Source organism: Lycium ferocissimum, chromosome 7 (genome assembly GCF_029784015.1).
Source record: "Lycium ferocissimum isolate CSIRO_LF1 chromosome 7, AGI_CSIRO_Lferr_CH_V1, whole genome shotgun sequence".
In the NCBI taxonomy this organism is placed as follows: Eukaryota; Viridiplantae; Streptophyta; class Magnoliopsida; order Solanales; family Solanaceae; genus Lycium; species Lycium ferocissimum.
Genome location: NC_081348.1, coordinates 33,324,875 through 33,350,416, shown reverse-complemented (window position 1 = coordinate 33,350,416; position 25,542 = coordinate 33,324,875). Strand labels below are relative to the sequence as shown.

The following is a 25,542-nucleotide window of genomic DNA, read 5'->3' as shown; positions in this document are numbered from 1 at the left end:
CCCTAAGTTTGCTAAAGTAGAGCATCTTTGGTCCAATACACATACAACAACAACATCGCAGTTGAATCCCAACAGGTGGGGTCTGGGGCGAGCCAAAATGGGAGCCGCCTAATTGGTGAAAACGGGATTGTGGAAGAGCAATACAAGCGTTGTGTTGCTAGGCGAAGTAGCCTGAATGCTGCACCAACTTACCTTTACCTTGTGACGCGTAGAGAGGATGTTTCCGATAGACCTTCGACTCAATGAGAGAAGACAAGAGAGATGAAAAAGCATTAGTAATAATGAACAGCAATAACAATAAAATGATAAGATGATAGAGTGAAAGAAACAATCGGATAATACTAGGGATCTAATAATAAGCACACAAAACAAAGATATCACTACTCCTAGTACGGAAAAGTAATTCGTGCGCAACCTACTAACCCTTCACCCTAATACTCGATCTCCACACCATCCTATCATGAGCCATGTACTCGGAAAGCTGAAGTTGCGTCATATCCTGCCTAATCACCAAACTTCTTAGAGCTACATCTCTCTCTTCTCAGCTCAACCACGGCCAACCTCTCACACCTCTTCACTGGAGCATCTGCGGATCTCCTCTGTACATATCTGAACCATCTCAACATCCCTTCATGCATTTTGTCCTCCACGAGAGATACTCATATCTTGTCCCGAATCACTTCATTTCTAATCTTATCTCTCTTGGTATGCCCACACATCCCCCTTAGCATCCATATTTCTCCTACCTTCATCTTCTGGGCATGAGTATTCTTAACAAGCCAACACTCCACCCCATACAACATAGTCGGTTGAATCACTAGTCTGTAAAACTTTCCCTTCGGTCTTGATGGTACCTTCTTATCACACAAAACGCCAGAAGCGAGCTTCCATTTCATCCATCTCGCTCCAATACGATGTGTGACATCTTCGTCAATCTCCCCATTGCCTTAGATAACTGACCCTAGGCACTTGAAACTTCCTCTCTTTGAGATGAATTAGGTATCAAGCCTCACGCCCTCTTAGAACTTACACTCCAAGTATTATGTCTTAGTCCTACTCAACTTTTAAAATTTGAAAAGAATAAATCTTAGGTCGATTTATTTAAAAAGTTTGACTAGAGTTTTGACCAATAAATCAACCAAGCACGGTTGTTTTCTCAAAATAGTTCTTTTTATTTTTAAATAAGATTAACCGAGCACAGTTTTGGTTCGGTTTTTAACAATACATAAATATATGCTCTTTCCTTCTTTTTTGTACTATTATTTCTTCACAATAAATAAACAAAGAAAGTGACAAAATGTTTATTAGGTAAATGTGACATCGTTTCGTTAAAATATACTCAGAACAAGTCAAATATATTTAGCTATACAGTGCCTTATGATATACTCTATGTAAGTAAAATTACTCAAAAACTAATGATTCTTAAAACTTTATCTTCTTATGACACAAGAACGATTGGCTAATCTTTATGGAAGATAAAGATGGGACTAAAATTCGGGAATAATGATCTAATTTAATATATTACTTATATATATAATCATAAAAATTATGTATAGATTATTTATCCATTCGGTTCAATTTTTCTTCGATTTTATTTTAACAAAACCAAATCAAATATTATTGATTTTGAAAATTTTAAAACCAACCCCAAAAGGTCTCGGTTTGGTTCACATTTCGGTTTGGCTCGGTTTTTAACCAAGCACAAAATGAACGACAATACCACCAATTTTACATCAACCTTGATTATCTAAATTACTTTACTTACTATCAAGAAATATCATGTTAGATGAGCTTAGCCGGTAAAACAGTTTCGGGATAGAATCCCCGTTCAAACTCCTATACCTTTGCATTATTAGAATTACAGTGACATTTACACCAATTTACCATTATTTTCCGAAAAAATAACACTAAACACCCTTTTAATATAATTAAACTGCGAATACGCCCGCTGCATTTTTTAATCAAATACTTGTAACCCAACTACAGTTCTTGATAGCTCTTCGGCAGGATAACACATTCCAGAGCTTTTCAAAGCCCTAACATAAGGCAGGTACAGTTAGAAAAAGAGAATCCAAAAAACACAGTTATTAAAGCATTTAACCCAAATAATAGGTGTTTTTAAAACGTTAAACAGGAAAATCAATGAACTACTCAAGATTCAAGAATAAGCTCATAAACTTCCGTACAACCAAAAAAAAAAACTCAATCGAACGTCCATGAACCCAAAACCAATTAGACAAAATAAGGAGCCAAATTACAATGCGCATTGCCAATATGACAAACCAAAATGCTAAGACTAAACCTATACAAGGTAAAGTGCGTTAAATATCCCATGGTAAGCATGGACTCACGTAGCATCCCTATACCTCTCCACGAGCACTTGTTCTATCATAAACGCGCATTCACATTACTTGCTGTAAAATTATAATTGTCCAAACTTGTACAACCAGATCTGAGGAACCTTGTCTGAAAGGTTTGTATCATGTTTGTATTTGCAGCCAAACGGTACAAAGGCTAGGAAGGTCACTCATTCCTGATAGAACAGTACTTTTCCCAGAGTGTTGGTGACTTCCCAATTTCACCCATTAGATGCTTGAACTTGTGGCTGTAGTCACCTCCACTGCAAACAATGGGTGAAAGACAAATAAGTCAAACTAAGGTCGGCAAACAAGGAAGATTGAGAAAAGAAGAGAGGAGGAAAGGAAACAGAAGTATCAAATAGCAATAAGAATATTTTCTTTTCACGCACACAAAGATTAAGCCAGATTAGAACTTTCATATTGCACAAAATGCAGTACTTAATTACAAGTAGCAGTAGAAGAGAAGTTCAACGATCCGCAAAATTTTTGCTTCAATATTTACATAACTTCATTTTGATCATGAAAATTCTGAAATAGATGCTACAGTAAGAAATGAAAAATTTCCATCATGACAGAGAACAAGAATATACGAAAAGGATAAGAAGGTAATTCCCACCTATATTGTTGATTCAAGACATGTGTCTATGAAAGTATATATAATTTCAAGGGACACTAAAGATGCTCACCTGATCCGGTTTAAAGCTGCAATTGCCCGAAGGGCACTTCGAATCATGTCTTCATTGCGATCAACTTCTTGCTTGACAGCATCCTGTTTTGGTCTGAAATTTATCGTTTTCTGCAGAGGATCCACCAAAGAGTCCAGAACTGCAAAGCAATAATATTGTAAGCATAACTTCCGAAGAAGTAAAACACAAACTAGTTCATTACGAAAAAAACAGCAAAAATACTATACCTGCTAATACCGCTGAAGGACACTTATCAGCAAGTTTAGAAAGGATAAGGTGGCATGGCATTTTAACATCATAATGATCTGGAGAGGAGACAAAAGATTCAGTTCAGCAGTAAAATTCTTGCATGTGAGCAGTTACATGTCTAACAATGTCACCCCCACCCCCAACCCCAAGAAAACAGAGAGAAAAATTGCAGACATCAATAAAATCCAATCGAGAACCAGAACAACACATTTCAAGAGAAAACAGAAAAAGAATCAGGTCTAACACAAGCTTTCAACTTACCATCCAGACCAGATTGAAGATATGGAACAATGAAAGATGAGGGATTCACTTGATCAAGACAAGTGTCTAGCAAAGTGTCCACACATTCAAAAGCTGCCTTTCTCAGTTCGAGTCCGTCATCAACTGTATGCTTGAAGGGACCTAGATCAACTGTCCTTATCAATTCTTTCTGCAAGAGGGAAGAAGCATAATCATGATGGAGAATGAGACCATCCGTTTTTAGTAACACTCCTAGTGCACAAGATTATGAATAATTGATATGTCCTGAATTATCTTTCAATTATGAGACATAGAAATTAATCTAACTTCTCAGTCAGCAAACACACATATACCGTCCTAAATGATACGAGGTAGATGTTTCCTTCAGTAGCGTCAGTACAGGTTCTCTTTGTTCTTATTTTTCTGATAACTCTGACATATATGTCCACAGATGAGAGGAGGGTTCTGAATTTCGAAACAACTAACCAACATGGGATGTCAAATGAGGCTGCTGAACAAAAGCAACAAACCTCTAATAAGGTGAATACTGCACTATATATGACTTTATATGGGCACAAAACATATCCTAGTCCTTATTTACTTGAGAGGTGGTCATAACATAATCATGTCCACAAAAATGTTAGATTAGCAATAAGCTCATAGGCAAAGTCTGGCCCATTCTAACTGTTAGAGAGGGTAAGCATTTACATAATTGGATGTGTGATTTGGTCATAGATTAGTGAGTTATGTAAAAACCAAATGTGACTTATGTTGTTGACATGCTAGCTTACAGTATCTAACAGTTGTCTTGGTCAATTATCTGGAGATTTGGAATTGGTGGAGAGAAGAAACAAACCTATGACTTCATACCATCATCTAACCAAAGATAATACTTCAATCTCTAGTTATCCATCTCTAACATGATTAGCTTCAAATAAGTTAAAATACAATACAAGGAAATGATGTGGTTCATCAATGTATTGTAGATTCTAGATTTAAAAGTTGCATCCAGTTATCCTACTAATCGACAAGAATATTCAGCAGGATGTAGTGTTATCCTTGGGCCCACAGCTTAGGACAGCAATCAAATACATATCTCAAAGAACCAAGAGTTGGAGGTTTGCCTCTGCATTACTCATAAATGGTGCCAAACTCAGGTACAAACATACGTAGACAAAATGAAGGTGGTGCACCCCATTTTAAAGTGCCTTGAAATACAATATAAAATAACATGCACAAAAAATGAATATATTTTAAAGAGATATTTGATGACACCTTAATTATTGTCTGATCATATAGAAGTGGCAAGAGTTCAGGTAGAAGGCCCTTTATCAAGTTAGGCTTGTTATGAGCTGCAGTACTCAAGGCCAGAACAGCTGCACGCCTAACGTGCTGCATAATCAATAAAGCATGTGATGAGAAGTCAGAAGAACCGGAAAATTATTTCTGTAATACAAAAAGTTCTTCAGCATCAAATTAGGAATACCCGGTCTTTATCCTTAATAAGCACCAAGAAAGATGAAATTTCATGAGACAAAATTTCATCTATCTTCTCTGGCCGCTCAACTATGGAATATTTCACAGCAATTACGACAGTCGCTCTGGTGAATGCAGCGGGATTACTAATCCGCTCCTACACAAAAAGGTAAGTTGAGAAATTTGCAGGCAGAAAGAACTCCAAAATAAATTGATCTAGAGCTAACGAGATATATCATTAATCTTACCTTCAATGCTGGAACAAGCTTGCCAGGTTCAATAAGTGCAATTTTTCCCAGGCACTCAGCTACAACATTCCGAACACCCTCTTCATCACTTTCACAATGATTAAAGAGCAAATTAAGGATTTTATCCACACTTGAATCCTGGAATTCAGCATTATCCACAGACTGTCTAACTATGACCTGTTGGCAACGACATATCTCGATATAAGTCCAGCAATCATGCAATACCTTAGAGGGAAAAGAATTCCTGAAATAAAAGATAATCTAAAATGTAGATACCTCTTTCAAAGAATGGAGCAGTAGGTACTGCTTCTTCTGCTGATTATCAATTTTGTCCAAGATAAAGGGTAAATACTTTGGTAGATTACCCACAGCAATGTTTCCAAGAGCATAAGAGGCAGCTGACTTTATCTCTTCGAAAGGTGATTGGAAGGACTCGATGACAATATTTTCGATATGGGCATGTGAACTTAAGTCCTTCCTTCTTCCAATTTCCCCTAAACACAGCAAGGCAAGATGTTGCTTGGCCTGAAAAGTTGAACTGAACTCAGCAGAAACAAAGAATGTCATGTAAATTTACACAGCTTGATGGCAGATCCATTTTCTTATTTCATGGTCTATCTGAAATGACAGTCCAAGCAGAAAATCTGTTTTGTCATTACACACATCAATAGTTTGCCACAACTACTTGCAAAATAAGAAAGTTATTGACAAGCAGAAAAAACCATCATTTTTTTTTTTTTTTTTTTTGATAAGGTAAACAATTTTATTAACAATTGGAGAATCCCCGTATACAAGCCATATACCAAAAGAAGAGAACCTACAACAAAATATGGTTCTCAACAAAAGAGATCCAATCCTCTATACAAATAGGGATCTCGTAGTACACCAAAAAGAAACTAGAGACGAAACACAACTTTGCAACTTAACAAAATCTTGTTCCACCCCTTCAAATGCCCTCCTATTTCTCTCTTTACAGACAGAAAAAAACCATCATATTCGTCTCTGTATGGTTTCGAACACTCCTCGTATCACAAACTTACTTTTAGCATTTAATGCTTACCAAGGTTCATTTTCTTTTAAAGGCATGTTAAGAACATGGCATTAGTGTGTGTGGCACCCTTGTTATCCACAGTTCAGATCTTCAGTCCCAGGTGGGTGGGCTATTGAATATTAGAGTGTCAAATATTGGTAGAGGATACAGATTGTTGTCTCCTTATGGGGTGCCTTAGACAATCTCACATCATAAGCTAGCTTTTGAATTAAGTTAGGGCCAAGAAGATCCATTTTTATTGCATGGTAGCAGAGCCAATCCCGCACAGCCATAGGCGATAGCGAAAATGCTAAGTCGCTTAGGCGGTGTATGTTACACCCTAAGAAAATCTCACATTGGCAAAGCATGGGAGAGATGCTAGGTATATAAAAAAGTAGCTTTGAAACAGTAGTGATGCTTTTTAAATCCCGCAAAGATTTGACTCAAAGTGGACAATATCACTAGTGGATTAGATTGTTACATGGTAAAAGAATGGCCATTAACTCCTTACATGGTCATGAGTATACTCATGATGATGAGGCAGCTTCCGGGGTTGGGTTAGACTCACAGTGTATTTTCTTAAAATGGTATCAAAGCAGGCAAAAGGTCTTGGATTCAAGTCTCAGCAAAGCACGGGAGAGATGCTAGGTATGTAAAAAAGTAAGCTTTGAAACTCTGGTGATGCTTTTTAAATCCCGCAAACCTTTGACACAAAGTGGACAATATCACTAGTGGATTAGACTGTTACACTTGGTAAAAGAACGGCCATTAACTCCTTACATGGTCATGAGTATACTCATGATGATGAGGCAACTTCTGGGATTGAGTGAAGACTCAAAGTGTATTTTCTTAAAATTGTATCAAAGCAGGCAAAAAGGTCTTGGATTCAAGTCTCACCACCACCCAATATTTTCACATGCTTGCCCCATGAAAAAGAATCTAGTGAGGGGGCATGTTAGCGTGTTGAAGACATAATTAAGTAATTATACAAGTCTTTAGATGAAATTGTCATATAATTCAACAGCAACAAACAACTTATCCAAGATACAAATAAATACATAAAGGACCTACCGAATTAGTACTACTATCATCTTTCAGGCTGTCTGTCAGCATGTTTACTGTAGAAGAACACTTCTGATCACCAGCGGCAAGACAAAGAACTGCCACACATCGCGCAATCGAAAACAAAGCTTGTTTGGTAACACCACCAGACTGGGAAGATGGTTTAGCAGTTGAAAGTAGAGAATCAAGCAGAGTATCGAAGCTTGTATTGGCAGAGTAAACCAATGCAGCAAAAAAGTTTTGAATAGCCTGCCATATTAATAAAAGCGAGTGTTGTTTAGCAAACAGCCTAGATCAAAACTGAAATCAACAGAAACAAGGAAGTACCAGAAGGGCTTGCCCCTGAAGCAGTGAACTCCTCACTAGTGTCAAGGCTTGAGGAAGAACTTTGTTTCTCACAGTCAAACCCACATTTGCACTTGACCTTCTGTCAGCCATTAATGTACAGCAAAGCTCCAGCGCGAGGGCTGTCATGTGCAAGTCTGAGTCACTAAAGTCCAAATGGATCAGAAGGTCAGAAGATATTGACGACACAATTTAAGATTGAAATATAACATCTGACAAAATTAGACAATCAAATGAATCATAAACTCAAACCTTATTAGCGTAGAAAGTTCCATAACAATAACTTCATACGCAGCAGATCCGATTTTATCACCATAAGCAACGATGAGGGTGTTCAAGGTCCCTAGAGTAGCCTGTCTGAGAGCTCGATTGGCCTACTCTCCAGAAGTAGCAAAATTATTTAGTCTTTCTCATAACATAAAATGCAGTGAATTTTTTCCTAAGAAGTTAGCATTTCAGAACATTTAGTTTCACCTTGCGCAAGAATGCAGTTAACTCAGAAATCACTTGCTCGATGACACATGAGAGGTCTAGGTGCAATGGAGAAGCAGCTATAACAGCAAAAGCCTGCAAATAAGGTATAAACTCTGAGAAATTCCAATCAAATCAATGCAACCAAAGCAGCAAGCAATTTAAACCACTTGTCGTGGAAAGAGCAAGAATGTCGGCAGTAAGTCCTGCCATGAAAATGGTGAGAGTATAGGGGATACTTCTCTTTTCTGGTCATACCAACTCATGAGCCAAAATCTCAAATGATCATCTTCTTTGATCCTATAGTTCCTTATATGTAACTAAAATTGTTGAATTGTTCTTTAACCAAAAGAGCTATCCTTTATCTCCAAGCATTTGTAGCTTTTTTCCAATTTATATTCAATTTTGTGATTGATGGTCTGCCTGATGAGAAAATTACCAAAAGCTCAAGACAACCTAGTCATAAATAGAGCTCAGTTCCTAAGCAGTTAGCGTCAAACAAACCTTGACAGCTGTCAGTCTAGTTATTTCATTGCCCATCCGATCCACCAGAACTGGAAGACAAGCAGATAATTCAGCTTGCAGGTGATCACCAAATGTTGAAACTACGAGCCCCATGCAAGTAATTGCACACTCCTTAACCTCCTGTAAGTCAAGCACACTTTGCGTAAACATCAACTTACATCAGAAAATCCCACAATTCTCAAGCAACCAACTAACCTGGTCCTGATCTTGGTTTGTCAAACGCATCATGATGGCATTATATATTGGAAGAACATAGGGTTTGAAATCAAAGGTGGAACCCTAAAAAGCAACATAATCAGTTTCAGAGAGAGCTAATACAAGTTGTTGTTTGGCACAGTAAAAGAAAACTAACCTCAATATTCGGCCGCAATACCCGTACAAGCTCACCGCAAACTCTTAATGCATCTGCAGTAACTTTGTAATACCGCTCGCCGACAGCAGATATAACAGGACTAGAGATAGCCTAGTTAACAAAAGCAGAGAGTAAAGTCAAAGACAATCTTTGGACTTACAGGCTCTGTCAGACTAAGATGATTGCTCCTACACGATCATTTAAATTCGAAGGCTGTAAAGACTGAAAACTAGTTCTTTAAAATTTTCTTAATTTTCAAGTCACGGGGAAAAAGAAGAGAGATTTTGCAAGATATAATGGAAACATATAACATAATTAGAGCATCTCCTCATTGATCAGTCAAGGAATGAAGCTATACAATCCGCTGAACAGTCCTGTACTCCTGTTTAGTGTTGAGTATCTTTTCTTTTTTCAAATATCATGGGTTTCTTGCATTTTTTAAGTTAAAACACTTATTACGCATATTTGCTAACCATTTTTCAATAAAAGAATTTTTTTCATTTTTTATGTGAGAAGTAGGTCACCCGTAGATTTTACAAGCCAACACAATTCTATAAGTACGCACCAGTCCAGGTATAACATCATATTTATGCATGATTACTACCATTTCTCAGGTATGTATTTCATCTACTAAAATTGTATCAAGCAGATAAGCAACAAGATGTATTACCTTAATATGTGGGTGGAAAACAGGTGGTGAATGTGATGCTAACACTAGTCTTGTAAATATGAGGGCTTCAATCTTTAAATTGGATGTGGAAGATTTGTCCTGTACAGTACCAATCACAACGTTTAATAGAAAAGAAGAAACAACCCAAGAAAATTCACAAAATAAAGCACAAATACAAGCAGTAAAAAGACAACTTACGCATAATGCCTTCTCAATTCCAGGAATAAGGGATCCAATGTGCTCTGCAAGGCAATCGGGCAGGACGACAACAAGTTCTTTCAAAACTGAGAAGGCACCAACCTAAAAAGAGGGAGATTCACAAAATATAAGGCCAACAAACACATAAACCGCAGCAAGGATGGCAGTAAGCAGTAGACACATACCTTTGTCTTGACAGACTTCTCCCGAAGCTGCTTATTTAATGATCTAACAATCTTGGGCACTTCTTGCTTCAATAGCCATCTAGGACTGAATGACACAGTAAAAGTTACCATTGAAATCATCATTTATTCGACATATCCGAGATAAAACATACTGAAACCATCATCAAACTGGCTATGCCAGTAAGAAGTAAGCATTACGAATCTCCTAATCCACGTTATATTTGGTCAGGTAAAAAGAAAGTGGAATCAGCCACTGAGAGCGGGAAAAACCCAGTTATACCCCAATAAAAGAAAGGAAAGCAAAGGTAAATACCATAAGGGAATCTCAACATCTCATTCCTACATATAATTGGGTGCATACTTGCTTTAATGGGCTCAACAACCACAAATCCGTAAACCACTATTAATTTACATCGAGGTATAAACCGAGGTTAAGCCACAACTATACACTATTCATGGTAAAACTGCATTTTCTTTGTTATTACTACAATTAAATATGATATGGGTATCAATATACAAGATTTATCCCACCAAGGGAGTTTGACTACGGGTGGGTGGACTTGGGGTTTAATCCTGGACCTATTTTAATTTTTGACACCTAGATGATTGATGGGGTCAACACATTTATGATTTTTTATTGCTAGATTCGGATGTTCTGAGTGCACAAGTCTTTACCAAAGTGTGTGTTAGTGGTAGAGGTGAATAATGGTCATACCCTTAGCCTATTTTAACAATAAAAAAAAGGTTGGTATGCATAGACAGTGCTATGTGCTATATGAATTCTTAGATATTGTATGTGTGCGTGTTGAGAAACAAGCCTGTGTGCTAAGCCTGACCCCTTAATACGGAGAAGGGATGTGACACGGAAACTTCAGGTTAAAACATGTTATCAACACTTAGGACTCCTGCAGGCAGTTTTAGTTTTTCTAACTGGCCATGGAGATGCTTCTGGAAGAACAGAGCATCACTGAAGTTGGATTGCTTTATGGGGCTCGTGGCACATGGTACTTGTCTAACTCATGAGAAACATAAAATAAGAAAAAAAGAGGGACTTATATTTGCAGCAGTGCCCATTGTGTGAGAGACAAAAATGAGGATGTTAATCATCTCTTCTTCACCCACTGTGATTTTACCACACCAGTATGACATTCTCAACATAGTGGTGATCAGTTGGAAATGGCTTAAGACAACTAAAGACCTACCGTGAAGCTGGTACATGAAAGGTTTGGAAAAGGACAAGCTGATCACTTGGAACTCACTGCCCTCGGTCATATGGTGGGGATCATTTGAAAAGAAAGGAACACAGGAATTTCTAAAGCAAAAAGGAATCAGTAATTAGCAGCAACTCAGCATGTATTTACTTCTTCTTCTTTTTTTTTTTTTTTTTTTTTTTGGTGTAACATGACAATTACAAATTAGATTAGAAGCCAAGATAGATTTTTTTGAGCTCATTAAATATTTTGTGATGTAGCTACCCGCTTGTAAATAATTGCAGCACTTTGCTGCAGATTCATAGAATTTCTTTTACCAAAAGAATACGAATGTAATGCATTGCACCGTCAACTCTCTTTTTTATTTTGAAACTGGTAACATTTGTATTAGAATCAGTACTTAGAGTAGTACTGGAAAAAACATATTTACAAATAGAAAGAGAAAAAACTTCCAACCTGAGACTACAATCCTAGATAGACTGAAGAACATTTTATATTATTTCAGTCTCATCAGAGTAAACTTTTATACACCAAAAGCAGAAAAACTATATACAGTTAAGTAACATGACAACGTGACAATAAGCAAGGAAAGGACATCGAAATATTCCCATGTCCGGAATTAGGCAAAGTACAGAAAGATCAACTTTTATTTCTTGATAATGCTATAAACAATTGGTTGTAGTTCTATAGGAAAACTAAAGCTCCCTCCCCTATGGTCTCATTGCACTGATCTTACTTTCCAAACACACAGATTTTCTTAGACCTTGAGTGTAACAGTAAGCATGTGAAGTCACTGCATAATTGGAAGAATCTAGAGCATTCTGATGCTTGTTACATGCACCATAAAAGCAGTGTTAGGAGACATTCCTTATTTCTTGTAAGAACATTTTGAAGCTTGAAGTTACACGTACCATAAGCGCAGTGTTAAGAAAATTTTCTTATTTCTTGTAAGAAAATCCTATACAAAGAGCCCTTCTGTATTATCTTAGTTTGATCCAACAAGAGTTTTTCTCTTATGAAAAAAGTAAAAAAGTCTTTTTTTTCATTTATGTTTCCATGAATTTAATGAGGGTTCATTTAGCGCAGAGTGCTCATAGAGGAAGAAGATTTATCCTTGTTAAAAAAAATAGAGGAAGAAGTTTTTTTTTTTTTTTTAAATTGGAGAAGGAGAGGAAGATAATTAATGACCATGGCGGAGAACTCAAAGAAAAGTTTATCATTCCTCAAAAGTAGAGAATTAACAAGAACTGCATAGCACATTTAAAGAATAAGAAGGTTTTTGTTTGATTATTCACAATCTCCTTCTGGCACATAATAGCTACAACTTTTAGGACATCTTTAATTTTTGAGAAATGGTGAGTGTATTATTGATATAGCACCACTAAAGCGCTGTCAAAAGTATACTTACAGGACATTAGTATACTACAATTTTTTCCTATTAAAAACAAATCCATAAATGCACCCAATTTTGGTTTTTGGAACTTTTGACATCCCCGACATCCTTTCTATCCTTGCTGTTACCACTGTGTTTCTGCACTATACTGTCTGGGCTCAAGTTCACATTAAAAATTACATATATTTAGATTCTACTCTTGTAAAGTGAAAGAGGTGTTCCCAAAAGTGACTGCATTCGGAGTTGAAGCAAATGATAACAGATTAAACAAAATAATACAAGTTATTCAAAGTTGCAAAAGCAACAACCTTACCTTGATTCATTCAGATCAGTCTGTCCTTTTGTAACATTGCCTGTTTGTCGCAACAATTCAGTGAATGTACTAAACACATCCATCTGTCAAGCAAGTATTTACACAATTAAAACCAGTTTGTTTAGGAAATTCAAAAGACGTTTCAAATTTACCTTAACATTCTCTTCCCTTTCTTTAAACCTGTCAATCAACTTTGGACAAGCCTGCACAAGTTTAGAGTCAGCATTACTAGCTTATTATGACTATGAGACAAACGGACAGTTACAGTATATAGAAACATTTGACCTTCAATAAGAATCACATCTGAGCAACACACTTAAAAGGAAAATCTAATGTCAAATAGAGGGTACTATATCAAACTTCAAATATAAAATAGCTTAAATTAAGAAAGCCAAAATAGGTCACACTTCCTAGTCATACCTGCTCATACAGCTTTGATAGCATCTCAGGCCGAGTAACTACCAATGCAGCTAAACATTTGGCAGCAGCTCTTCTAACCTTCCAACTGACGTCTTCATCATCAGTGTATTCATTAGCACTCTCGCTACAACAGAAATTGACAAGTGATTTGATTAGCAAGAAGTCTGCAATGTATGATCCTATTAGGTCTTAGCAAGCTCCAGAGCATAAGTGAACATACTCATCTTCATCTTCCTCGAGAATTTCTTCGTCAACATCTTCCTCCATAATGTCAGTGAAATTGGGATCATAGCTGAGATATTCCAGGGTGAGATGCAAAATTTCATCACAGTAGGAAGAAATATCCCGGGGACACCTTAGCAAAAAGCTCTCAAGTGCCTGGAAATGAAAATACTTCAAAACCAAGGCTGCATCCAGGGTGGAGGGTACCAGAACAGAGAAAAAAGACAATCAATTAATATACACCTGCAGACTATATTCACGAAGCTCCTCATCATTTTCAGATGCACTTGTACAGTAGCTAATTAGCAATGGAACTGTATCTCCGAGGTGGGGACCAAAGCGATAGCCAACAGCACGGCTGGAACCACAGTTTGACAGCTCAGTAAAAATTAGTCAACAAAATAGAGAGATAGTAAAGAGGAAAGATCTCCAAAAGGAAGCACACCATCTCAGAAGGAAAAAATAGAGGATCTTAAATGGAAAAGGGACAGTCAGGGGTGAGCATGCATGTGTCAGTTTGACACCTTAGTCTTTTCTATTTCACATTTATTTAAGTTCAGATTCTCCCTTTAGAAGTGTCAAACACCAAACACTCATCTGCCGCAGAGAGCACCCAGATACAAGCCACTCGGTCCTCTGTTGTTTCACTTGATGTACGCACTAAGCAGTTCTAGAACTACCCAACAGGAAAACCAGGCCAAATAACCATACTTTATATAATAAACCTACTTGGCTTTATCCTATGTACATTAAATTTCCACTATTTTGACTTGATTCCCGTCTTCCTGTGTCTGCTTTTCCAGTTGTCAAATGATGAACTGGCTTCTTTTCCTTCAACTATGTCACAGTTTCTCTATAATGGTGAAAACATAGTGACCAACAGCGTGAAGATTATTGGATGTCAAATCTGCTAATTGAGTATTCACTATACCTACTATCGAGAAAAGTAAATTGTCCTTTGGTATTTGTCTAACGTTAACCACAAAAAACAAGTACATCAAAATTACGTGTGACATTTGATAGGACAAAATGTAAGCATCAATTTAAATTCAGGATTTGCTACCTTAAGGCCCCAATCATCTGAATGTTAGTTCGTATCATCTCCGATTTTGAGCTCTTATTGCTCAAAAGGCGAACAACTTCAACTGTAGCCTTCGCCAGCAAATCATCCGACAAACTCGAAGACAGAGATGCTGTATAGGAAAAAGGTTAAACTGAAGTTTCAGCAGGAAAAGTTGAAAGCTTGGCCACTAGTCCAACAGTACATGATAGTCTAAGAAATCTTATTAACCTATGTTTCCATGTCCGAAACGGATATTGCAGTTACTATCTCCAAAGCATCTATGACTAAGCCATCAACATCAAACAAACCCTGTTTTAAGTTGATACACTCTCCATCCAAAACTTAAAACATTGTATATGTTGATTACAAAGTTACCTATACATGCAACAGTCTTCTTCCTGACACTAGCTTGATTGGTACACAGCTGGGGCAATAACGAAGCTAGCAATACCTCATGGTCGGAGGCCATCAAATTCCCGTACTTGTGAAGAACATCACATAGTATGTCAAGACATTCACACTTAATCTCAGTGCTCATTCCCTGGAAAGGAGACAGTTATAGGAAAACTTATAAAAAGAAAAAAGTAACTAAAAATATGTGCATTAGCAAATAAACATAGTAAAGAGTGCTTGAGTTCCCAATGGAAGGCTGATAAGAGAATATACAGAAGAATGACAGCATCGTTTCTTAAAACAAATTGCGCACGCATTGACAATTCACCTATAAACCTGCTTTTTGTTAATGAACAGCATAATACGTCCTTCACTTGGAATGACGGAGCGATATTTGCTTTCATAGGAAAGAGAAGTAAACAAAAAGACTTGAACCAAGGAAAAAATTAAATATGGACACCGGAAGGCAATTGTAGATTTCTCGTACGTTGAGTCAACGATGGCTGACCATCTATACATGAACTCCCATTATGTTTAGAGTTTAGACGATTGGGTGGAGTTCATAGAAAACCATCTCTATTTGTAGGTTTCTACTTTTTGGTATACTCAAGGGTTTGGCCTACTGGTCAATAAAGCGCGAGGACAGCCATGAGGTCTCGGGCTTAAATTTCATTGGAGGCAAAAAAAATACTAAGTGGTTTCTTCTCATTTGTCTAAGCCTTGGTGTGTAGTTAATTTGGTACCTGTGTTGGTGGGAGGTGGGGTACCCGTTGGTAGGGGTGTTCACGGGTCGGTTTGGATCGGTTTTGGGTTAAAACAAAAACCAAACCAATCTAGTCGGTTTTTAAAATTATGAAAACCAAACCAAACCAAATATAATACATATCCATCAGTTTGGTTGTAGTCGGTTTTGGTTCGGTTTGGGTCTATTTTTCGATTTTTAGGAAAACTAACGGTATTTCTCTCTTTCATGTTTTTTTCCTACAATTAGGAGAGAATTTTCTATCCTTTCTAACTTATAATTCGTTTAGGAGAGAATTTTCTATCCTTGTCCAACTTATAATTTGTTATTATCCTTTTATTGTGGTAGCTATAGTTTTCTTGCATTATGGAGAAAATGTCTTAGGATTTATAATTTAATTAAGTGAAAAAAAGTTTATAACAAATACAAAAAATAAATCTAGGTAAATCTCATAGTTGTTTCTTTGCATAAATGAGTTTGAATTCATGGATTTCTTTTTAAAATGGGCTTAAGGTATAAAGTTCATTAGTCTATTAGAGATAAATAAAATTTTGCTAAAATGTATATAAATTATTTAAAAGTATTTATAAAATTAATATCTTTTATATATATAATTATAAAAAGTATTTATAAAATTTATCGGTTCGGTTCGGTTTTGTCTTCGGTTTGCTTTTAGTAAAACCATAACCAAACCAAATACTATCGGTTTTTAAAAATTTAAAACCAAACCAAACCCAACCCAATTAAATGTCGGTTTATTTAATCGATTTGGTTTGGTTTTCGGTTTGGATCGGTTTTTAACCAAACCGTGAACACCCCTACCCGTTGGAATAATCAAGCTACGTACAAGCTGGCTCGGACACCACCGCCATTAAAAATCCCTCAAGCTGTCCAACATAAGAAGGTGCAAAAGCTCCTTCGTATATCCTCTTTCCACCTACTAGTCACTAGTTTAGGTCACATAAATTGCCTGGACCTATCTGCTTACTACTGCAGTTAAACCTATCTGCTTACTACTGCAGTTAACTTAGAAGGCAATTCGTTGGCTTGAACAGGAAACTAGAACCGGGACTAAAAACCAAAATGATAAGAATGAATTGAATGAGGAACAAGAAATTAAGACCAGAAAGCCTCAAGATCAGAAACGACATCCAAAACCCATCATAGGGATGTATATGTTGTCATCTTTCCATGCACCTCAGTTAAACAAGATCATCTAGAGCAGCAAATTTGAACGATCTTGTCTCATCTCAGAGAAGGTAATTTCTGTATCACCTATTGAAAGACTGGTTATCCATGCAGTTCACAATTCAGGAACCAGTTAAGTGTTACTCAAACAAGTTTAAAGGGCCAATAAACCACCATGCAGCATTACTCTTTTTTCTTTTTCTTTTTTTGAAAGGTAACAGAATGCAGCATTACTCTTTTTATTTATGAATCGTATAGAAAAACACATGAAAAAAGATAAATTATCCAACTTCAAATGACAAGGTGTTTCACTTGAAAAAGATCTTCCAACTCCAACTTACATATGATATGAAAACCCCGTTAAACTATTATGTACAGAATTCACAATAAAAGTTAGCTTTGAACAACTCACCGGAGCAGTGATCCCTTTTATTAACTTTGGTGAAATTGAGACAAGGACGTTTGTAGCAACAGATGATGAAGGAACTTCAGATACAATAGTCTTCAAAGCTATGCTTGCAATATCACGGTGTAGTTCTTTTCCATTAAGAAGTTTATCACAGAGCCTATTAGTCATCTCTAGAATTTGCTGCTCACGAACCTTCTTCGTCAATGGAGCAAGGCTGAAAACCCAAAATTAGTCAAGAAAGCGACGATCAGACTGGAGTACAATTTTCTCAGGCTTAAGCAATGTTGTAAACCAAGACGATGCCTGTCGACACGAATTAGCATCTACTGCAAGTATTGACATATTAACAAAATGATATCCACTTCTTCTTTGATGAATCAGTACAAACAGATAATAAATTCACAAAGCCAGTCAAAATATGAGAAATCTCGAAAACAGAATTAGTCAATCAAATTAGCAGTCATGTAAGACTCTGATTTAGCAGTGTGGCAAACTCGGGGTAGCTCAGACTAGAGTCAGTTTACATTGTCCATTTCAAAATAGAAAGGAACTTCAGGAAAATTCAACACAGCGGGCGGGCAGTAGTAAACACAAAAAGGCCTAGGTCCTTTTCAAGCATGAATCACATGAAACGAAATCAGAATTTGTCTCAGTGCTAAATATAGCATGAGAGTATACCATTGGATTAAATTATCCTGAAAGGTGAAAACTATAGAAAAAGGGGTCACAATCAAAATTCTCAAATGACCTCTCATTTAAGCATTAGGCATCTAATTTCATGTAACTTCAGATATTCATAAAATCACCCCCATCAAATCGGGTCACACAAAAAAATTGAATAGTGCAATTGCCAAACAGGTTTGGTCTCAATACCAAGAAAATCATCAACAAGGAAAATGAAATATTTGGCAGACCTGTGGTGATCATGCGCTATGATCCATAATATGAAAAAAGATTGCAATCATTTTAGTAGGGGCAATAAGAAGCTCTTAGTCCCAAGCCAGGAACAGCACAAGAAACAACACATGGGAAAAGGTAAAACCATTTAACAAGGAAAATTAAATGTTTGGCAGACCTATGGTGATTATGCAATAGGATCTATAATATGAAAAAGATTACAACCATTTTAGTAGGGTCAATAAGAAGCTCCTAGTCCCAAGCCAGGAACAGCACAAGTACAAGAAACGACAAATGAGAAAAGGTCAAACCATTTCACAGCCAATCCAGAAACATCGCCGGCTGCATCATCGAGCTGCTGCAATATTGTGTTTGATAACTTCCCTTCAAGCTCAACATCAAGTTTAAAACCTTCTTTGTTTAATTCATTTAGCAAATCAGAAGTTGCCATATATCTGTAGTCCTTGTCCTTGCCCGTCATCTGCAAAATAGGGCCACGCTAAGTCAAATTACATATTTGCATGGAGCAACAGGAATTAGGTACTCCAAACAAATGAGTGTAAGAAATGGATAATAAGAGGGGGGAAAAACCACAGCATGAGATGTTTACCTTCTCGAGTATATTTGTAATAGTCAAATTCGCCATCTTTTGGGCCAAAGTCTATGGTTTACCTAGTCTCTACCAACAGAAAGAAACAATTGCAGTTTAATTGGTTGCAGATGGAAAAGATAATAATAAAAATACTAGTAGTAACAATTAATAACATTAATAATAACAACACCAACAATCATTAATCATATACAAATTAGCAAACTTTCAATTCACAGTATAATAACTCTAACAAGTGTCTTACCAACACGGATGCACAAATCAAAAGGAAATCTACATTTCATCAACAAATTTCTTTGTTCATCGCAGGAAATGAAAAGCTCTAAAAGTGAGGAAACAGGAAAAGGATAAGTCACACACAATACAGCTGAATTCTAACTGCTATGACAAAGCCACTGTAGCTACTTAACTATAGATCAGAGGAACATATTGATTATTAATCTTCATATGTTTTAGGAAATAACATTTGGATACTCGATACGGGAAACAGTATATAGGTAAGCAATCAATAATATAATGCTATTGGCCAGCACAACCTCATAGAGAGTGAGCTAGTCAATTCTACCTGAATACCTATATTCCAAGAGTCAGGGTTATCTCTACTCTCTTGAACTGAAATCACTAGTAATGTTGGGTGTCAGTGATATGTATGGAGTTCGACATATTGTGTTGCTTATTACACATTTATGAAATATATAGATGCAAAATGACAATTTTCTCATAATACGTCATAGCCATGTACATGAAGCAAACACGACCACATATTTTTGCATCGGTGCCCAGAAAGATTTTTCTTCCAACAATGAATTATTTGTTCCATAAATTCTCCAGTTATCCTTGTGATGAGCAACTGAATCTATATCCTACTTGTACATTCCATTTATGTATATATGAACATTCAGCTCATCATAATAGTACTCTTATCAGCAGGAAAGGACCCTCCACCTCCAACCATGAGGTTGAGGGTTCGAGTTCCCAATGAGGCAAGTGAAAAAGAAAAGGAAAAAAAAAAAAACTACTGCTGGACATAGGGAAGCTTTTAGGATCGGGCTTACCATTTCAAAGCATTAAAAAGTGGACAATATGTTAAGCAACTACAACAACAACATACCCAGTGTAGTCCCATAAGTGGGGTCTGGGGAGGGTAGGAGGCTGTTTACGACAGACAAGGGACAATATGTTAAACAGTTAAACACCATTAAATTATTTTTTTGACCCTAAATATGACTGCTGATCAAATAATAGAATATAACATACTTACATGATGATTTCTGTGTTGTGTAAATATTTGCAGAGTGTTTAAAAAAACAAGCGACTCTAGGCCAACAACATACCCAATGTAGGTTAAGAACAAATTTATTGTAAGGTAATGGTTTAGTATGAATATCATTACTTCATCAAAGTGAAAACAAATTTGTTGTAAGAAATAGCAAGAAAATCATGCATCCTATAACAGCGGGCATTCAACTCTTGGTAGATTTTAAAGAAAAAATAAAAACAAAAAAGAACCCATAAATCTATTTGATCTTAACCAAGTGCTTCACCAACAATTAAAACCCTAGAAAAGAGCCTAAAAATAGTGGCAAAGACATCCATTATCCATCAGACAACTATAGGTACCATACATTCTTCACTAAAGAAGAAACATTGTAGACTTTTCTTATTGGTAAAATTCACAAAAACTCTTGAACATAATAAACCACTCAGGCAAAACAATATCAATCACATTGCGAACTTCCAAGCAAGAAAATCCAAGAAATATCAATAAATAATGCAAGACAACTACTACCCGTACAAAATTCTCCAACATAAAACCCTAAATAACCTTAGATGCAATTAAAACACAGTAGGTATCATACAAATATCATGAAATCGCAATATGAAATTCCATTAAAAAAATATAAAAACAATAAAGAACCCAGAAATCTATTTGATCTTCTTAACCAAGTACTTCAACAACAATTAAAACCCTAGAAAATAACCTAAAAGTAGTGACAAAAACATCCATTATCCATCAGATAACTATAGGTACGATACATTCTTCACTAAAGAGACCATACTGTAGACTTTCTTTTATTGGTAAAAATTCACAAACGCATTGTAAGTTCTTGAACATAATAATAAACCACTCAGGCAAAACAATATCAATTACATTGCGAATTCCAAGCAAGAAAATCCAATAAATATCAACAAGTGATGCAATACAACTACTACCCCAACAAAATTCTCCAACATAAAACCCTAAATAACCTTAGACGAAATTAAAATACACGAAAACCTTGAAATCGCAATGCGAAAATCCATTTAGGAAAGAAAAAGGAAACTTACTTTGAATATTAATGCCCCAAACACACAGTGGTTAGTTCAGTATGTTGATGGATGACGAGAATCGCTATATATATCGAAAATATTATCGATTTTCCCTTAAAACCCTAATGAATTTAAGCAATATTGGGGAGTGTCAAATTTTTTAATTTAGAGTGAGAAGTGTTTCTTATTCTTCACCCAAGGACCATATATATGCTTTTTATATTATAGACTGAAATATTGGACAAAACGAATTATTCCTGCAAGACCACTTTCACGTCACTTTGGTCTCCAAATTTACGCTAACCCCCATTTTTTTTTTTTTTTACTCTACACTATTTTTACTAGCATTCTTTGGATGGTTTGTAGGTTTTCCTGCTATTTATAAAGATTGAAGATTGTAATGTATAAAAATTACACTATTATTATATTTTAACATAGAACTATGACAAAGGTAAAGTTGAGGAGGTAATTTTTGAAGTTTGGAAATTATGCGGTGCACGAAATATCTTACTTTGAAATAATAAATAGCTAGTGCCAAATGTAATTCTTTCGAACGCATAAAACTTTTGTAAAGAATTCCGGATGGCAAAGACGTTATCATCATAGGGTGTTTCATTCACTGAAAATCAAGTTATTAAATGGCAAAAATCGAATGAGCATGAAATCAAATGTAACGCATGTGTTAGCTTTGATATTCACAGTGGTCTAGTGAGAGCGGGAATGTTCACACGCACTGCTAGAGGAGATTTCATTGGCGGACAAGTAAGGTTTAAATAAAGTACTTATATGTTAGTTGCAGAGATTATGGGCATTCGGGAAGCTTTGAGCTGGTTGAAGAGCGGCTCTGCTAATAGTCGTATGGCGATTGAGACAGATAACCAGCTAGTTCATCAAGATTTCGAAGGGAACGTTTCAAATCATTCTTAATTTGAGTCTCATGTATATGATTGCAAGACACTAATGAAAGATTTTCAATTAGTGTTTATTTCTCTAGTTAGAAAATCAGCGAATAGAGCTGCTCACGCTTAATCTAGGACGGGTATTTATGTGTTTGCTTCAGTGGAAGGGGGGTTTGTCCCGCCATATTTTATTCATGATGTACTCGCTTTTGATTTGAGTAATAATTAGGAAGACGCATTTTCAGAAATAAGTTTTATTTTACCTTTTTCATATTTTTCTTGATAAGGGCCTTTTAAAAGTTATTAATGAAAAATTACATGTGGTTGACTATACTCCCTCCGATCCAAAATAATTGAGGTTTTAGACTTGAACACGTGGATTAAGGAATTGACTTACTTTTAAAAATCAAGAGGTGTATTGACTAAAATACCCTTAATTAAGAGGGGCTTTGAAACTATAACAAGCATTAAATTTGTTCATTGAATTAAGAATATGTCAAGGGTAAATTCGAAAAAAAAAAGAATAAAATACCTTCTTGATAAACTAAAACCTCAATTATTTTGAAAAGGAATAAAATACCTTCGTGTCAAGGGTAATTCATGCATGTATGCATGACTAAAGTGCAGGCATACTTGAAGAAAAAAAAAACGTGTTAAATGAGTTTGTTCAATTTGTTGTGTTTTTGATAGATTGATGATTGGAGTTTGTTCTTTATGATATATGAAACTTATGTTTCAAATTTGAGCTAATTTATAATAGATTTAGGTGTTGAATCGTGTGTTGCATTAGTGAAATTCAAATAACAAATTATTATTTTTTGGAAAAAGACATGATGTGGTCACCTGCCCAAAAAGGCCCCATTTTAAGATAATCCCCCGAAATAGCTCCTAGGCCCAAAATAAAGACAAGCCCTAGCCATAATCTACTTTCTCACTTTCTTCTATGTTTCATCCACCTCTCACTTTCTCCTCTCCTCTAGGTGCTCTGCCAACGTAAAACACCAATGCTTTCTTAATTCCACCCGCCTTCCGATTTCCAATCGGCTTATCGATACTAGTCGCCTTTTAGTAACCAGTTCTGGCAGCTCGATTTGGGCATGAACTGGCGGATATTTCAGATCCCGAGGTGAAAAGAAGTACCGTTCCTTCTCTCCATATAATGTCAAATCTGAAACACAAACACATAATTTGATTAAATTCAAATTCACTCCTTCAAATTTTGAACCGTTCAATTCTACTCCATTAACAAAGGTGAAGGAGAAAATTATTTACCTAGAAGATCCCGCGGGTCAAACTTGTAGAGGTCAATTTCGGCTAGAATCGATATGGCGATTGGTTGCGAGGTGCACTTTCGGCATAAATACATATCCAATCGCAAAGTTTACTATAAAACCAGATTGTTATATACACCCACTCAATTTTTCTCTTCCAAATCAATACATATTTTAGTATGTTCTATGTTAATCTGAGTTTTCTGTAGAAAGTAGCATTACGTAAATATCCCAAAACATTGTAATATGTGTATAATAATCGTATAATATATGTATAATTAGTGAGTATACGTTGATTATACATTTATTATACACAAATTATACAACAACGATGCAAATGTATGATACATTTTCATATGATACATTTTCTATACATATACTGCTGGGATACATATTCTATATAACAATGACACATTTTCTACACATATACAGTAGTGACACATATACAACAATGATACAATTTAGATACAAATGCTGGAATTAGTTGAAAAATGGCTAGAAAATTAAAATATTTTGAAAAGGCTAAAAAATGACGTTTAAGATTCTTGGGCCAGTAGGCGTCGTAGTTTCACCCGGACGGCCATTTGTGTCCTTTTCCCTTATTTTTTGTTCAACCACACATTTTTGAAATTTCAGCCCGTCTTTGCATGTATTTCATTCATGTATGACTGAGGTGCAGACATATATGAAAAAAATATTTTTGACAAAAATATTTAGACACATAACTGAAATTTTTGCCTATTTTTACATGTACTTCAGTCATGTACAATTAAAAGTCAGGCTTACATGAAAAAATTCAAAAAGACATGACTAAAATTTGAACCAATTTTATACGCATCTCAGTAAAAAATGTCTGAACTTTGCCTTCGCAAACCATACATAACATTAGGCGAAAATGTCTGATGTTTGGCCTTCACAAGGCCACACTTTCAAGCTCAAATGTCTAAAGTCACCAAGCTTCAGGTGCGAAGTGGGTACCCGTACAAAAAAAGTTTTAAAAACATAAGACGAGTATTTTTGAAATGGCGTGATCAAAATTTAGTATTTGCGCCCTGCAGCCCTGAATTAGTCGAGTCCAAATATTGCATTGTCAACTTGAATTCTCCCGATATTATAAAGCCTTTTACTTAAACAACCAAACTTTAACTTTAAAACATATTTTCAAGCTAATAATATGTACAAAAAGAGGTCAAAAGTTAGTGATTCAGGTACAACGTTTTAAACTTTACAAAGATTATGGTGAATTTATCCTGTCATTTGTAACATAGTTATTGATTTATGGAGTTTTAACCAAAATGCCAACAGAGGAGCGCTTCAAGGAGATTTCTTTGACGTGAATCTACATTTATTTTGTCAAACTTTGTCAACTTGAGTTCTTTCGAACAATATAACTTTTTACTTAAATAACCACAATTTAACTTGAAGACTTATTTTACACTAATCTATACTCAGAAAATTAAGTATTAGTAATTTAGGTACATCGTTTTAAATGTTAGGAAGGCTAAAATGAATTTGTCCTGTTACTTGTAATATATAAGTTGATGATGCATATTAACTGAAATGCTATAGAAGGGAACTTCAAGGAGATAAGTGACCGCATACAAGCTAAGACCTTATCAATACTTGATAAGCTTAGTCCACTAACCAAATCAACTCAAATAAGTGAGAAGTTTCAAGTTGAAATTGATACCAAATTGTCCCCAAAAACTGATGTGCTATTATACCTTTAATAAATAGATTCTGTATTATACTTTTAGTTGTCATCTAGGAGTAACATTTTTTTTTAATATCAAGTATATTATACTAATTAATCTCAAAATAATTTAAGACAATCGAATAACTTAAGTAATTACAAACAAAGTCAGAAATTACAAAAACCATTCAAGGACTTTCATGAGACATGATCACTTCATATATTGAGCTAACAAAATAAGATCAACATTCGTCCTTTTCACAATTCAAACAGAGTGTTCAATAAGATGTATGTGATTTTTAAATTTAAAAATTGTATACTCATTGATTCATGTCGTAAGCCGTAATCCATTCGTAACATTCTAAACATATATAAACATTAATTCCAAAAAGATTGCCAAATCTAGAAGAA

General features: G+C 35.7%; 1 protein-coding gene and 1 long non-coding RNA gene across 2 annotated transcripts; both read right to left on the bottom strand.

Annotated features, from left to right (window-relative positions):
* Positions 1-2,115: 2,115 nt before the first annotated feature.
* On the bottom strand, positions 2,116-19,110 carry LOC132064503 (cullin-associated NEDD8-dissociated protein 1). The gene is made up of 28 exons (XM_059457502.1): positions 18,959-19,110; positions 18,660-18,829; positions 17,455-17,665; positions 15,095-15,260; positions 14,720-14,849; positions 13,900-14,014; positions 13,655-13,812; positions 13,435-13,558; positions 13,167-13,217; positions 13,015-13,097; positions 10,098-10,182; positions 9,913-10,014; positions 9,715-9,813; positions 9,045-9,155; positions 8,888-8,971; positions 8,672-8,812; positions 8,171-8,263; positions 7,949-8,070; positions 7,679-7,841; positions 7,361-7,600; positions 5,536-5,784; positions 5,260-5,436; positions 5,022-5,168; positions 4,811-4,927; positions 3,557-3,725; positions 3,274-3,351; positions 3,047-3,185; positions 2,116-2,620 (listed from the first exon to the last, which is right to left on the bottom strand). Exons 1-28 carry the CDS (start codon positions 18,992-18,994, stop codon positions 2,524-2,526), a joined length of 3,657 nt encoding a protein of 1,218 aa, XP_059313485.1. The 5' UTR covers positions 18,995-19,110; the 3' UTR covers positions 2,116-2,523.
* A 3,785-nt stretch (positions 19,111-22,895) lies between these two features.
* Positions 22,896-25,090, bottom strand: LOC132064502 (uncharacterized). Its single transcript, XR_009416562.1, has 2 exons — positions 23,440-25,090; positions 22,896-23,335 (listed from the first exon to the last, which is right to left on the bottom strand). It is a non-coding gene; the product is annotated as an uncharacterized LOC132064502 (long non-coding RNA).
* Positions 25,091-25,542: the final 452 nt, after the last annotated feature.